Raw genomic sequence first — 16,281 nt, forward strand, 5'->3', positions numbered from 1 at the left:
AATGGGGTTTTCATGCCCTAATTAGCTCCTGAACTTCATATCTTTACCAAAAAAATGAACAAGACTGTAACATTACTTCTAAGAAATTTTATTTGTGTCATTTCCCATAAACAAATGGTACACTTAATTAATTTGCATGTTTAATAACTTTTTCATGCCTGTGGTTTATAGTAACTTTTTTTAATTGTTTTTCTTGTGTGGTTTTACTTCTAGGTTTGACCCAGGACAGCGGAAGGAGGAATTACCCCACAGGATAAACTTCACTGTACCCAAGTCCCCAGTGGAAACAATTTGCGAATGGGATGAACCCGCCTTTGTTGAGTCCTCATCACCATCGAAAAAGAGAATAGCAGCATCCATCAAGGGAACTTCACTAGTTATGTTTCCATTTCTACAGCACCCAATTTGAGTTTGCTTGTTTTTAAAAAAAGAATTCAAAGTGGAGTACCGTAAACTTGATATGGATGGTAAAAAGAAAGACAAAGACAAACCCGATGAAAGAATGGCCCGACCTAGTGGCCGATCAGGTCACAACACACGTACTGGCTCTTCGAACTCTGGAGTATTGATGGTCGGGCCTAATTTTAGAGTGGGGAAAAAAATTGGCTGTGGCAATTTTGGAGAACTGCGATTAGGTAAGAGATCAATCTTTTCATGGAAAACAAAGTTTGTTTCTTCAACTAATCCAGGACACAGCATTGGTTTGTATTTATTTGGCTCTAGATTGTATTGCATATTTTAGATTGTAAGCTCCTCTGGAGCAGGGATTTTGAGGCACATGTATGTACACATGTATATCAGAATGTAGTACTTCTTAGATGGATTAAGTAAATGATACTCAATATACAATGGTTCAGCGTAAAGGAAGTTTAAAAAAAAAAATCTTATTTTATTTTTTCCCTCCCAGTTGTTTAAAGCTAAACTGCAGGCAAGCGACTGAATACACAGATAGCATTTGTATATATATATATTTTTGTTTTATCTCCCAAAGGATTTGTATTTCTGTCCATCCAGTTTTCCAATGTACACAGCTCTACCACACAGCATGACCCTGTTTATCATGGCAGGAGACATGCTTTTTCTGCTGCAGTTAGGAACAACTTACAGCAGCAGAATGATGAGCTCATCTTTCTGTCATGCTTTCCCCAAATAAATGTTCCTTGTTTGCTCATAAGAACAACTTACTGACTTGTTCTGCTTCTTTCTCCAAGGGGCTGTTATACTAGGTATGATTCGGGTACTTGCACTACTTATAAAAAAAAAAAAAAAAAAAAATTTATTTTCTGACCGAAGTTCAGCTTTAAAGAATATAAAAGAAAAAAAAAGGGCGTTCTTTCAATGTTTATGGCTTCGTAAAGCTAAACTTTAAAACACTCACATTTTTTTTTTCTCTTGAAATAAGAAACATGTCATACCTGCTCTTTGCAATGGTTTCACAGAGTGCGGCCCTGAGCCTCTTCTTCTGGGGGTCCCCAAACGATGCTCCTTCTCTTCTTGGTGTACCCCCACAAGAGAGGGGAGAGAAGACTCACCCTTCTGATTAGCTGAGACACAGCAGCGGTGCCATTGGCTCCCGCTGCTGTCCATTAAAGTCAGCCAATCAGGAGAGAGAGGGGGCGAATGGTCAAACATTCCCATAGACACACTCCTAAATCTTGTGGACAGCCTTCCCAGAATAGTTGAAGCTGTTATAGCTGCATATTGAACCCTAGGGACTAAGACTGGGATGACATTAAAGATCATGTGCACGTGAAGGCAGGCATTACAATACTTTTGGTAATATAGTGTATGCATATATTCACCTGCTTATAATTTAAAGCTTTGCGTCAGACTGATGTTGGAGGAGGCAAGGGAATTTCAGCTATCATGTTTACCAGCAATAAAAGTCTGCTAGTATTACCATATTTAATATAGGTTCATTTAAACATATCCGTATATAGAAGAACTACACATCAGAGGCTCATTGTGTTATCTGCACCCTTAACATTAATCGGCCAGTGATTCCTCACACAATTTAAAGTGGTTGTAATCCCTTACATATACCTGTTTATCTGCAGTCTTCTCTTCTCAACATCTATTCAAAGTCCTGAGCTGTCAGAAAAAAAGGGGACGTGGAGCTGAAATTACACTCTGCAGAGCTCAGTGGGGTTTTCTCAGTAAGGAGAGCTCTGAGAGCTGATTGGAGGGAAGGGATACACCCCCTCTCCCCTCCACACAGGAACAGAGCTGATGCTGTCAATCACAGTCTGTGTGCTGGAGCTCCCTCCAGTCACCTTTTTTCTCTTGGTGTGAGGAAAACTTGTCTCAAGTGATTAATGCTGCTAGCAGAGGAACAATGCAGCAGACAGAAATGGCACTCAGTGCTCTGCATAGAGACAAGTACATGCTATACGGGATATGCTTTGTTCATATTTCATGTCTGAAGTTTCCAACCACTTTTTTTTATTTGGCCGCATGAGGGTTTACAACTCAGTCATAGGGTACTCATTAGTGCTCGTGTTAGTTCGAAGTTCAGTCCAAAAAGCAGGGAAAGTAGATTTTTGAGTGTCTGTAATCTGTTATGCTGAACTTATGCTGCTTGCCCACCAAAATGCAGGAGAAGCAAAAAATGGAGGAGAGGGCCATGCCCCCACTTGCCGACTGCAATATGTACATTTAAGTGGTTATACTGGGATGATGCCTGCAACTACTGGCGAGCCCCGTTTTCGCCGGCTTACCATAGAGATGATCAGGGAACGGAATGTCCCTGATCATCTCTGTGGTAAGCGAAACTGCAACAAGTATTTCATCACTTCAGGTTTCGGCTGTTCGTTTACTACCAGAAAGCTTTGAATTGAACTGATCAGAGTTTGATCCTAGCTCTCAAGGGCAGAGGAGAGATCTGGGGTCTAATAGACCCCAGATCTCTCAGTAAAGAGCACTTGCCACTGCCTTTTGCTATCCCTAGTGAAGTTTACATTCCTTGTGATAATTTAAAGTAATTAAAAAAAAAAAAAAAAATTAAAAGGGACAGTGTAAAAATAAAGGATTAAATTGAAAATACATTTTTTTTTTTTTTTGAAGCTTCCCCATGCTCCTGCACAAATGTGAACACACACATAGGTAACACCCACATATGTTCACATCACATGTAAGGTATTGCTGTGAATGTTGTAGAGAGAGCAATAATTTTAGCACTAGACCTCCTGTGTAACCCTAATCTGGTAACCTGTAAATGCTTTTAAATTGTTGCCTAGATAGATTTTTAAGTACTGTAGTTTCTTCGACATTCCACGAGCGTGCACAATTTTAAACCGTGGCATGTTTGGTATCTATTTACTTGGCGCAACATCAACATTTTTATTTTTTACCAAACCATTGGGTATTATATTATGTTTGTGCATTACAATACAGTAGTACCTTGGATTACGAGCATAATTTGTTCCAGAAGAATGCTTGTAATCCAAAGCACTTGTATATCAATGCGAGTTTCCCCTAGGAAATAATTGAAACTTGGATAATCCGTTCCACAGCCACTGCTTGTCTATGCAGTACCGCACGCATGTGGCCAGAGATGCCATAGATGCTGAGTGTTTGCAAGCGTCTTTGAGCATCACCGGCGCCCCCGCACCTCTGGCCAAATGTGGTACTGTACACCCCAGCAGCTTGAATCCTGCTCATCTTGCAGAGAAAACGCTCACAAAGCGAGTCATAATAATAAAAAAAAAAATGGCTCGTATTGCGAAACGCTCGTAAACCACGTTACACGCAGTCCCAGGCTCCACTGTACATTAAAATATATTTTCCAAAAACAAATTGTGTTTGAAAAACCGCTGCGCAAATACCGTGTGACATGAAATATTGCAGCGCCTACCATTTCATAATTTAGGGCTTCTGCTTAAAAAATGTAATGTTTGGGGGTTTTAAGTAATTTTCTAGCAAAAAAGACTGATGCTTAAATGTAAACAAAAGTGTCAGAATTGGCCTGGTCTTAAAGTGGCTAATACGAGTGAAATTTAACAACGCAAATCAAGCAAATTGGTACATATTTTACCTTTTACTATGAGAAAGGGGTTGCCTGAACAAGAAAACAAAGGTCAAATAATTTTAGTAGCGCAGTTTTAGTTTAAAAAAAAAAAAAACAAAACTAGTTGACGTCGAAGTTCCCTAACCTTCATGTTAGTCACTTTGAAATGACATGTAAACAGAGTGCCTTGATGTGACCTAGTTCAGAAGAGAGTAACAGCTGACATGCTTTACAGATATTTACAGCTGGCACCTTCCTAGCTAGATAATTTGGCAGTGCAACCAAATAAGCTTATGAAACATTTGTGTATCCACCTATCTCTGTCCTACATGGCTGTCTTTGCAAATTTATCATAACTCTTCATATACTTTATGGCTCTCAATTCTTCTTTGAGTCATTTTGAAGAGGAAGTGAAAAGTGAAGTGGAAGCTGCGCACAAATAAGCAGGCAGAGAGCAAAGAACTAGCCAGTATTGCCTGTTGTCCCCCGTTTCCTTACACCAGTTACTCCTGTGTGTGCAGGGTACACTATGAATTGGTTATATGTGTATGCATGCAAGGGACACAATGCATTAGCTAAGATGCATTGGCTACATTTGTATTCATGCAGGAGATATGATGCATTAGTTGCGTGTGTAGGTTTGCAGGAGATGCCATGCTTTAATTGCATGTACATGAATGTGGACTCTGGAGGGAACACCATAAATCACATACAGGGGGACACCGGGGTTGATTTACTAAAACTGGAGAGTGCAAAATCTGGTGCAGCTGTGCATGGTAGGCAGTTGGCTTCTAACTTCATCTTGCTTAACCTCCCTGGCGGTTTTCCCGAGTGTGGCTCGGGGTTAAAATTCAGTACCATTAGCGGTAACCCCGAGCCACACTCGGGATCGCATTGCAGGATCCTGGGGCGGCGTTACTTACCTTGTCCCCGGGATCCTGCGATGTCCCCCGCAGTGTCCGAGGGCTCCGTCCTCCTCCGAAGCCTCTCCGTGCCAGGCTCTGTTCCCTGCGAGCGGCGCGTCGCACGGGGGCGGAGCCTGGCGGCAAATTAAAAAAAAAGTAAAAATCATAACACATACAGTACTGTAATCTTACAGATTACAGTACTGTATGAAATGATTTCACATCCCTTTTGTCCCCAGTGCTTTGTCCCATGCCCTGCATGCAGTTTTACATGATATACACTGTTCTTTCTGCCTGGAAACTGGAGATTGTCCATAGCAACCAAAAAGTGTCCCTTTACGTCAAAAGTGGCTTTAGACCAGCTAGAAAACAGCGATAGTAAATTAGAACACTTGCAGAATTGAGCGATAGTGAATTGTGGGGAAATTTTATTTTATTACTATTTTTTTTTTTTTAATTATTTATTTTTATTTATTATATTATAATTTATGTTTTTGTGTTTCAAACTTTATCATACCCGGGATATCTACTAGACTCTGGTTTGGACAGATTTAAGTGTGTTATTGTTAAGATTTACAGACCTACAATATAAAACGCCAAATTTACATGCAAAATAATGGTACCACTTTCAGCACCTAAAATCTGAAATAATCATACCGCCAGGGAGGTTAAGCGTTGACTAAATAATCTGGAAGCTGATTGGTTTCTATGCAGAGCTGCACCAGATTTCACACTCCTCAGTTCTAGTAAATCAACCCCTAAGCCTTGGTTGCATATCTGTGGGGGAGAGCATATGAATTTTGTAACACACGTGTGACACAGTATTCCCATTCTATGCATGAAGGTAAAAAAACCTTCTGTGTGCAGCAGTCCTCCCAGCCCCACCTAATGCTTACCTGAGCTCCTCTCGATCCAGTGTTGTGCACAAGAGCATATGTTCTCAGGGGACTCTCCCTCCTTGTTGGCTGAGACAGGAGTGGGAGCCATTGGCTTCCGCTGCTGTCAGTCACAGCCAATCAGGAGGGGGCGGGGCCAAGGCTCCATGTCTGAATACACACAGAGCAGCGGCTTGGGAGCGTGCCTGCTAGGGTGCTCCTATTGCAAGCTGCTTACTCTGGGGGTACTCGGCAGAAGGGAGAGGCCAGGAGCGCTGGCGGGGAACCTACGCAAAGGAAATTCAGGGCTGTTCTGTGCAAATCTGCTGCACCGAGCAGGTAAGTATGATGTGTTTTTATTGTTTGCCTTTAATATCACTTTAAGTTCTATTAAATTTTGTGTTTTATGTGCATTTTTAATAGTTAGATGTACAGTATGTGGTGAGCTATAATAAAGGAAAGATGTTAACACCTAATTGTCGCGTTGTGATAATGAAAGAGCCCAGTCCCAGTGTTGATTTGTCATTTTCCAGAAGCCATCTTCTCTGAAGGAACATGGCGGTGTAACACAATATTGTACTTGGAGCGAAGAGGGGGAAGGAGACAGCTGACCAGTCATAGACCTATTACAGCACAGGGGCTGTGCAGAGACATCAATACGTGGGGGATTTGTTTAATGTATGGGGAGTCCCAATGGGGATTGAATTATACAGGATGTGTGTTTCTGTAGGAAGATGAGACCTCCCTTCTGGGAATTAGTTTGTGTAGATTGAAAATGGTCCCCACACCAGCCTACATTTCACATAATTGTGTAAGAAAGAAGTGGATGGGTTTTAAAAAGTCATAGACACAGAATTAAGTTGTCACAATGCTGTGCAGGTTATTTTGGCCACTCTTCCTTCAATAACATTGAAGCAAAATAATACAGAAAATGTTTTCATAAGTTTTGAAAAATCCTACCAATTTATAATATGTGAAGGGGTCCTTCTCTTGTTTGATCTTTGTTTCTGTTTAGATACTAAAGAACATTTCTCTTCTCGAGGTATACCCATGATTGTTACCAGCTTCTGTTTCTCCATATATCTCCAAACTTTGAAACGTCACACTCTTTTGAATGGATACTTCAAAGAAATATATGTGCAAACACTCAGACTTGTGACAAGCCAGACCCCTTTAGCATGTCAAGACCGTACCAGATATGGGGGGACCCTCCTGTCTATCCCAGGTGGGAAGAGCAAACCTTGTTCCAGTACCCCAAATGGAGAGAAATTCACTACTTAAAGTGTAGATCGACTTTTGCAGTCAAATGTTTGTTCACCATCGAGTTGAGGTCATGTTTCTTTTTGTCTTTCGGCTTGGTGGCTGAGCAATTGCAAAATGCTGTGTATGTGTATTTACATACCTTACCTTTTTATATTTGGAGCAAGTTTTTGCAAACAATGTCTCCTCATTAACGTACAATGCAAAATCCAAGCTTTGCCTTGAGTTTCTTAACCCTTTAGGGCAGGGATCCTCAAACTACGGCCCTCCAGCTGTTGCGGAACTACACATCCCATGAGGCATTGTAAAACTCTGACATTCACAGACATGACTAGGCATGATGGGAATTGTAGTTCCTGAACAACTGGAGGGCCGTAGTTTGAAGACCCCTGCCTTAGGGCAATCAGTGTTTACAACGGACAATGAGATCAGCCAGCACAGTAAAGGGTGGGTTAATTATGGGTAAAGAATGCTATGAAAAAATAAAAATCGAAAGTCTACTGGCATATGCAAGCTCTTGGATCTTTCTACTTTTACAGCTTCACCGAGTACTGATTATATGGGTTTTACTACACTCTGCCCGCCCCTCCTGTCCCCTACCCATTCACAGAAAGCTTTAGGTTTTGTGAATGGGTTCACAGAATGCAAAATGTTCTGTGATTGTGCAGGGAGGAGGGCCGGGCAGAGCAGCTGCAAATGATGCCATGGCTGTTGTGTAGGTTACTCATAGCTGGGATGTCTTTGCACTGGAAGTATATTGATAGTTCTATTAGTGTTTAGTGAAATGGTAAATTGCGTTGAAAGAGCTTTGAGAGGTGGCATACACCTCAGTGTACATAACTCCTTGTGTGCCAGCAGATTTTAAAATGTATTTTTTTCCCCTGGAATTCTTCTTTAACCACTTCAATACCAGGCACTTAGACACCTTCCCTGCCCAGGCCAATTTTCAGCGCTGTTGCAATTTGAATGACAATTGCGCGGTCATGCTACACTGTACCCAAACAAATTTTTTATCATTTTGTTCCCACAAATAGAGCTTTCTTTTGGTGGTATTTGATCACCTCTGCGGTTTTTATTTTTTGCGCAACAAATAAAAAAAGACCGAAAATTTCGAAAAAAAACAAGTTTTTCTTTGTTTCTATTGAAATTTTTTGTAAATAAGTACGTTTTCTCCTTCAATGACGGGCACTGATATGGCGGCACTGACGGGCACTGATATGGCGGCACTGATATGGCGGCACTGACGGACACTGATATGGCGGCACTGACGGACACTGATATGGCGGCACTGACGGACACTGATATGGCGGCACTGACGGGCACTGATATGGCGGCACTGACGGGCACTGATATGGCGGCACTGACGGGCACTGATATGGCGGCACTGACGGGCACTGATATGGCGGCACTGACGGGCACTGATATGGCGGCACTGACGGGCACTGATATGGCGGCACTGACGGGCACTGATATGGCGGCACTGACGGGCACTGATATGGCGGCACTGACGGGCACTGATATGGCGGCACTGACGGACACTGATATGGCGGCACTGACGGACACTGATATGGCGGCACTGACGGACACTGATATGGCGGCACTGGTATGCGACACTGATGGGCACTCGTAGGCGGCATTGATTGGTACATATGGGTGGCACTGATGGGTACTTATGGGTGGCACTGGGCACTGATAGGCACAGATGGGCACTGATAGGCACAGATGGGCACTGACAGGTGGCAGTGATAAAACATATTGGGGGCATTGCTGGGCAGATCTGGAACATAATGGTGCCAATCAGTGCCCATTTGTGGGCACTGATTGGCACAGATTGGGCACATGTGGATGGCCATGGGGTACATACCTGGCCATCCACATGTTGCCCCTTCCCTGGTGGTCCTAGTGGTGATCCCTGGTGGTCCAGTGTGGTAATCTGAGGGGGGCTGCGCTGATAAACAATCAGCACAGACCCCCCCTGTCAGGAGAACTGCTGATCGGCTCTCCTCTACTCGCGTCTGTCAGACGCGAGTGAGGAAAAGCTGATCAACGGCTCTTCCCATTGACACGGCTGATCACGTGGTAAAGAGCCTCCGCCGAAGGCTCTTTACCAAGATCGGTGGAGCGGTGTGTCAGGCTGACACACCGCTCCACCGATCGCCATGATGAGCGCCCCCAGGGGCGCGCGGTGGCATGTTATCCTGCTGGACGTCATATGATGCCCAGTCAGGATAACGGAACCACTTCCCGGACGTCAATCCGCTATAGGGCGGGCGGGAAGTGGTTAACCACTTCAGCTCTGGAAGGTTTTACCTCTTTCATGACCAGGCCATTTTTTGCAATACAGCACTGTGTTGCTTTAATTGACAATTGCGCGGTCGTGCGACGCTGTGCCCAAATAAAATGTCCTGTTTTTGCCACAAATTGAGCTTTCTTTTGACGGCATTTGGTCACCTGTTGCGGTTTTTATTTTTTGCGCTAGAAACAAAGAACGACTGGCAATTTTGAAAAAACAAAAAAACAAAAAATATATATTTTTTGCTTTTTCTGCTATAAAATGCATCCAATAGAAAACTGTTAATCTAATTTCATCAGTGTAGGCCAATATGTATTCTGCTACATGTTTTTGGTAAGAAAAAAATCCCAATAGGCATAAAATGGTTTGCGCTCAAGTTATAGTGTCTATAAACTATGGGATATTTGTATTTTTTTTTTACTAGTAATGGCCGCGATCAGCGACTTATAGTGGGACTGCGATATTGTGGCAGACAAATCGGACACCTGACACCTTTTGACACTTTTTTTTTTTTTTGGGGGACCAGTAACATTAGAGTGATCAGTGCTAAAAAAATATGCACTGTCACTGTACTAATGACACTGGCAAGGGCGGGGGTTAACATCAGAGGCGATCAAAGGGTTAAATGTGTCCCTAGGGAGTTTTACAAACTGTGGGGGAGGTGCTTTTACTACTTGAAGACATGGATCAGTGTTTCTGCTTCACATGAACACAGGATCCATGTCTTCTATAATCGCAGAATGACAGTCTGCCTTGTTTTACATAGGCAGACTGTCATTCTGTTAGAGTAAAGAAGGATTGTCAAGTCCGTGGGACCCGCTGTGTAAAAAAAAAAAAAAAAACAAACAAAATGGGAAGTGTGTGTGTGTTAGATATATATAATAGATAGAGATATAGATGTATATAATATATATATATATATATATATATATATATATATATATATATATATATATATATATATATATATATATATATATATATATATATATATATATATATATATAAATAAATAAAATATAAATTAGTGTGATTCTGCAGAGAGGCTGCCCTGTAGCAATAAATCTGCTATGGGCGATTGTAAAGAGGTAAACATGACTCCCCATCCCCTACTTCATATTACATTAAAGGGGAAAACTTCAGTTGTGAAGTTTAAAAAAAAAAAACACGTAAAATTATAAACGGCAATTTTAAAGCAGAACTGCACGCAAATTCATGGATTGCAAGCAGGCAGGCTATTATCTCAGAAGAGAATGGGGTTACTAAAGGCAAATCCACTTTGCACTACAATAGCAGAAGTGCAGTCGCTGTAGATCTGAAATCAGGGGAAGCTCTGCTGATTTCTATCATCCAATCATGTGCAAGCAAAAATGCTGTTTTTTTAATTTTTATTTTTCTTGCATGTCCCCCTCAGATCTACATCGACTGCACCTCCAAGTGGATTTACCTTTTAAATGAACCCCAATGTCTCTTCTGCACTAAAATACACTTACCTGTCTGTCGCAGTCTTCTGTGGCATGTACACTGAGCTGCACAGCTTAGCTTACATCACTGGCATAGTCCCTGTGTACCAGGATGACTGGCTTCGGCCAGTGGAGATGCCCGAAACTGGCACACGGAGAAGATGCTGGCGAGGGACCCAGGCCGTTAGGTGATGTAAAGTGCCTTTAGTCCCATGTTAAAATATTATTTGTACATTCTGCTATTTGAATAGGAACATGTAACAAATCTAATGTAGGTGTCTAGCTGGTTTTACACCGGGAGAATTTTGTTTAAAATTACATAGAAAATTTTTGTTTGGAAAAGTATTTTGTTGGGGACACAATAGTTCAGCAGGGAGATTGCTCTACTAACATTGCATATTTAGTACAGAGACTTCCTCGCGAGCTTCTCGTAGTGTGCACCAGGCATTACGCCACTGATGGTAGGGGTTAGTGGGTGTAACCACAAAGTGCTGCTAGAGACATTCTGTCTGATTCTCTTGTAAGTGTCTGATAGAGGCGATGCTCTGAGCGCTTCGCAAAGAGTATTTTGCTTCTCCTACTGGCCATAGAGGGACAAAATCTCGACCTGTTAAGCAGGCATCGGCCCAGATTCATTCCGTCTATGGGTAGGCAGATTGTACCCAAGTCGCTCCATTGGTTGACTTGGGTACATAACTAGCATGTCAGATTTTTGGCATTTGATTATTGCCAGGGGCTATAGCCACTAGCAATAATCACTGTGTCTTCCCGACAGGGATGGCTCCCATCGCCCCCCCTGTCGGGAGAACACAATGGCTCCATGGGAGGGATTCCCCCATCAACACAGACTGTATTGATCAAGGGTTGCGGAAAAGAAAATTGCATAATCCATGGCCTGCTTTACAGAGTGCTGTTGGTTGATTTGGCTTTTTGGTCCTTGGACTTTAAGTCATATGCAGTGATTAGGTTTTGGACAGACGTACTTGCTTGGTATTTAGTTTGCAGTGGCTCTAAAGAGGCCTCCTATTACAGTTTGTGTATATAGCAGCTTTCTGGACTGGATCCAGAGTTTTCCTTCATTCCCAGGACAATACTGGTATTTCTGACTGCATAGGCCGATTGAAATAATCGTCCACTAATGGAGATCTCCGCTGCCCTGTGACTTAACTAGTTGCTGTTTATTTAATTATGCTTGGGGTTCATGCATTCCTGAAAACAAACTCATTCTTTTGTTTGTTTTTTCATATTACATATGTTTATTTTTTGTGTACTTGTGAGGGTTGTGTGTTTTTTTTTTTTTTTTTTTTTTTTTTATGCATTGGGTCTTGTTTTAGTAAACAGAAGCAGTGTGTGCAAGTGTAAAAGGACCTTCAACGCACACAGGAATATAAAGCAAACACTGTTCCTCTGCTTATGCTTTATGATCTTCATGCTTTTGCTAGATATGCGCTACAGGCATAGTGGTTTAATATTCTAATATACCATTTTATTTGGTATAAAGAAGATGCCCTTACTCCCTAAGGGTAGAAGATCAGGCAAGCCCTGTACACGGTTATTATATTTAATTCAACATGCTCCTTAGAGATGTATTGCAAAGATGTTCCATGTGCTGTATTTTAGTACAGTAAACAATCTATACACATAGATACTGGTGGAAAATTTGTAGACTCTTCCCTTCCATTGACCCTTGTAAGCACCCATGAGACACTTATGCCTATATGGAATATGCCACGCTAAATGCAAATAATTCAATCCTTTCTAATGCTTCAAATCAAATTCTCTATACCCATACACATGCTATCATCAATTGCAATAATACCTAATGAGATGTGCCACATTAATAAAATACGTTGATAAATTGTGTATGACGTTCATAGAAAATTCAAAACACAATAACAAATCTCCAAATGTCAACAACTTAAAGACTATATATTTCAAACAGTTGACAGTGTCGATAAATTATATCTTCTAATATGCTTGTGCAGTATATGAAGTCATAAATGTTCGCTGGTGCCAAAGCAATCGTCACCTCCACTTTTTCCTGTGGGCACATGCCCACCTTCTTAGATTGAACTTTGTTTCAAGTTCTCAGGTATTTGTATTATTACACAGCAGTATTTCCTTGACCCACGCCCCTGATGTCAGGATTGATTGAGGTGTCCATTTATGAAGCAGTGAAAAAATGGCACTGCTCTATTCTCTGGCATTCACAGAGGAGATCGTTCTCCTCCTGGATGCTAGTTTATGACGTGGTGTAGATCGCTTTTCCTTTGGAGGAGTGAAGCGATCTACAAACTCTCCGAACAGTGGAGAACTGAAATTCACTGAATCATAGATGTCCGTTTTTATTAAGCAGTGATAAATTATCACTGCTCAGTACACGGACATTCCCGGAGGAGACCGGGGAGTGTGAATTCTGACACAGATCGCCAGTGAAGTGCTGAGATCGCAGCTTCATAAACTGGCTGCTTCTGTGTCAATCACAGTTTCTGTGTGCGAGGATGATCGGGGGAGAACATGTTCTCCCCCAATTATCTGTTCATAAACCGTTATAATGGACTGTGATCAGCGGTGATCCCGTTTCATAAATGAACACCTAAACTACTTGGGTTGAGCAAGGAGATGACGCATGTGTAAAATGCTGCCTAGGACTGCATGGAGGGGATTGCAGTCTGAGCTGTGAGTTTGCACTGCACCAGCCCTTGAGAGCTGTTTTCTTGCAGTGACTAGTCTGATTGTATTTCAATACATGTGAATGTAACTTTTAACTTTAATAAAATGTTTGTATGTTATGGAGAGCACTATGGTTTTTGTTTCTTTTTGTCTTCATCATACTGGGAGATCTCTGCATCGAGTGAGCTGAATTTGCCTTTATTCCAGTCTTGGATTTAAAGGGGACATGCTCTGCTTGACCTTTTGATACAAAGGTCTGTCTACTAAGGTGGGCGTGTGCAAACTGATAAAGGTGAAGTTCAGAAGTGTATATTTATGACTTCACATAAATGTAATTTATGGACACTGCTATTTGGTTGCTATACATTGCCTTCAAGTTTTTGACTTTCTATGTTTTGGAGATTTTTTTTATTGTGTTTTGATTTATGTATTTAATGTCCTACACAATTTGTTGAAAGAATATATAAAATGCCTGTGTACTACTATCAGTGCTTACAAATAAACGGTGATTAACTCTGTGTTGCTGCAAAACACTAAAATGTGTTCCCACATAAAAAAAAAATAAACAATATTATTATTATTATTATTATTATACAGGATTTATATAGTGCCGATAGTTTACGCAGAGCTTTACAACATTAGGGCAGACAGTTCAAGTACAATACAATTCAATACAGGAGGAATCAGAGGGCCCTGCTCATTAGAGCTTACAATCTAGGAGGGAGGGTCAAGTTATACAAAAGGGTAATAGCTGTGGGGGGTGAGCTAATGGAGAAAATAGTGCAGTTGTTAGATGAAGGGCAGGATAGGCTTCTCTGAAGAGGAAAGTTTTCAGGGATCGTTTAAAGGTGGATAAATTTGGAGACAGTCTGACGGATTGGAGTAGGGAATTCCAGAGGATGAGCGAGGCTCGGGAGAAGTCCTGTAGGCGGATATGGGAGGAGGTGATGAGGGAGCTAGAGAGCAGGAGGTCCTGGGAGGAACGGAGATGGCGATTAGGTTGGTATTTTGAGACTAGGTTAGTGATGTAGCTGGGGGCAGAGTTGTGGATGGCTTTGTAACTTATTGTTAGTATTTTGAGTTTAATTCGTTGGGTGAGTGGTAGCCAATGGAGGGATTGGCAGAGAGGGGTAGCAGACACTGAGCGGTTTGTAAGGTGGATGAGTCTGGCAGCAGCATTCATGATGGACTGAAGGGGGGATAGTCTATTTAAAGGTAAGCCAATGAGGAGGGAATATATCATGTTTCTGCTTTCTGAAGAAGCCATGTGGGTGGTGGCATAAGCGTGGATTTTATGCTGGTGATGTAAATGTCAGAATGTGAGTGTGTTTTTTTTTTTTTTTTTACTACTGTTTGGATTTACTTTTGTTATTAATTATTGTTTTTGTTTTATTAATGCACAATTAGACAATTAGAAGCTTCCTTCTATTAACTTTGGGTGAGATTGTGTTTGTTTGCTGCAGATTTAAAGGGTACCTGCCGACACCACATAGTCAGAACAAAGAGTACCTTGCAGCTGTTTAGTCCAGTGCTTGGATTGCTGCAGGAGAACCCTATGGATGGAGTGATGTTTATCTAATTTATAACGTTTTCTAGACCTGTGTGTCAGATTAGCGGCCATTTATTCTGGTGGTCGAACACTTTTTTTTATTTGAGGTGGAGCACAGATTGAAATTTTGCGTCTCACGGGATGGATGGATATTTTTGAGCATTGCGACTTTGTATTTATCACTTTTGATTGCTTCAATTCTATGGGACTCATTTGTTTAGGGTTAGGTGAAGGTTGCAGCATGCAATAGCCTATAAGAAACCCTGGAGACTCTTGTCCTTGCTAATGTTTGTCTTCCCTCAGAATTTTTTTTTTTTTTTCATCTGGATAAGTTGGAGTAGTCAGTCACAATAATATGTTACATAGTTGTGATGCACTCCAGACACCCTGTTGGGCATATCCGCCAAGAAGCTGCTTCCCAAGTCCTGGAACAAAAGATCAATGGATCTGGCTATAGAAACCCCAAGGACCAGACAACACCAGTCTTGGAGTACACCAGAAAATTAACTGCCTTATTTTTGGAGAAACACTGAGTTTATACAGCAAACCCTCAGATAAGGGCTACTCCCATTATCTCAGACAAAGGTCGCCTTACCTAGTAGTAGAGCTAGTCCTATTGTCATAATAATGACCTCCTCAGACAGTCCGGCTCCCTGGACTAACTTGCATAAGAAGCTACAAGCAATTAGTGACCAGCTCTGGATAACTTCAAGCGGGGGTCCACCTATCTATCATTTTTTTTTTTTTTTTGAGTTCATTCACAAACTTTTCTTCTCACCATTACATACTCATATTGTGTGTAATATGTCCGCCTGTCTCAGATTTCATCGGAAAGAATAACTTATATTATTCACTGCAGGCGGTTTCCATCTTCATTGTGGGCATTTGAAGCCCACAAGCATTTATTTCCTGGATGTGGTGAATGCTGTGCTCCCAGCATTCACCGCTCGTTCCTGCACATGCTCAGTGGCATCCTGGGAAGCCTGAGACTAGCTCCCAGGAGTCTGGGAGAGGCTAGAAACACGCCTACTCCCACGGGAGGAGAACCAGGAAGTGCAAAGAAGAATAGAAAAATAAAAGGTAATTACGGCGATTAAAATTTTTTTAAACGGCATGTCAGCATCTAGGCAAGGAAGAGAATACATACAGATATTGTTCAAAATTTGGGTGGAACCCCGCTTTAAGAACACATTATAATAGTTCTTCAGGCCATGGTTCTCCCTCCTGCAGCCCAAAGTCTGTGACAATACTCACCCT

General features: G+C 41.6%; 1 protein-coding gene across 6 annotated transcripts in view; it reads left to right on the forward strand.

Annotated features, from left to right (window-relative positions):
- The window catches only part of CSNK1G3 (casein kinase 1 gamma 3), a 223,312-nt gene that overhangs the window by 53,169 nt on the left and 153,862 nt on the right, over positions 1-16,281 (forward strand). For all 6 annotated transcript variants that reach the window (XM_073624706.1, XM_073624701.1, XM_073624712.1 and 3 more), the window contains exon 2: positions 214-635. In XM_073624706.1, coding sequence (XP_073480807.1) covers positions 461-635 — 175 coding nt within the window. In that variant the 5' untranslated portion in view covers positions 214-460. The remainder of the gene's footprint in view (positions 1-213; positions 636-16,281) is intronic.

The sequence above is a fragment of the Aquarana catesbeiana genome, linkage group LG01 (genome assembly GCF_042186555.1).
Source record: "Aquarana catesbeiana isolate 2022-GZ linkage group LG01, ASM4218655v1, whole genome shotgun sequence".
Classification (NCBI taxonomy): Eukaryota; Metazoa; Chordata; class Amphibia; order Anura; family Ranidae; genus Aquarana; species Aquarana catesbeiana.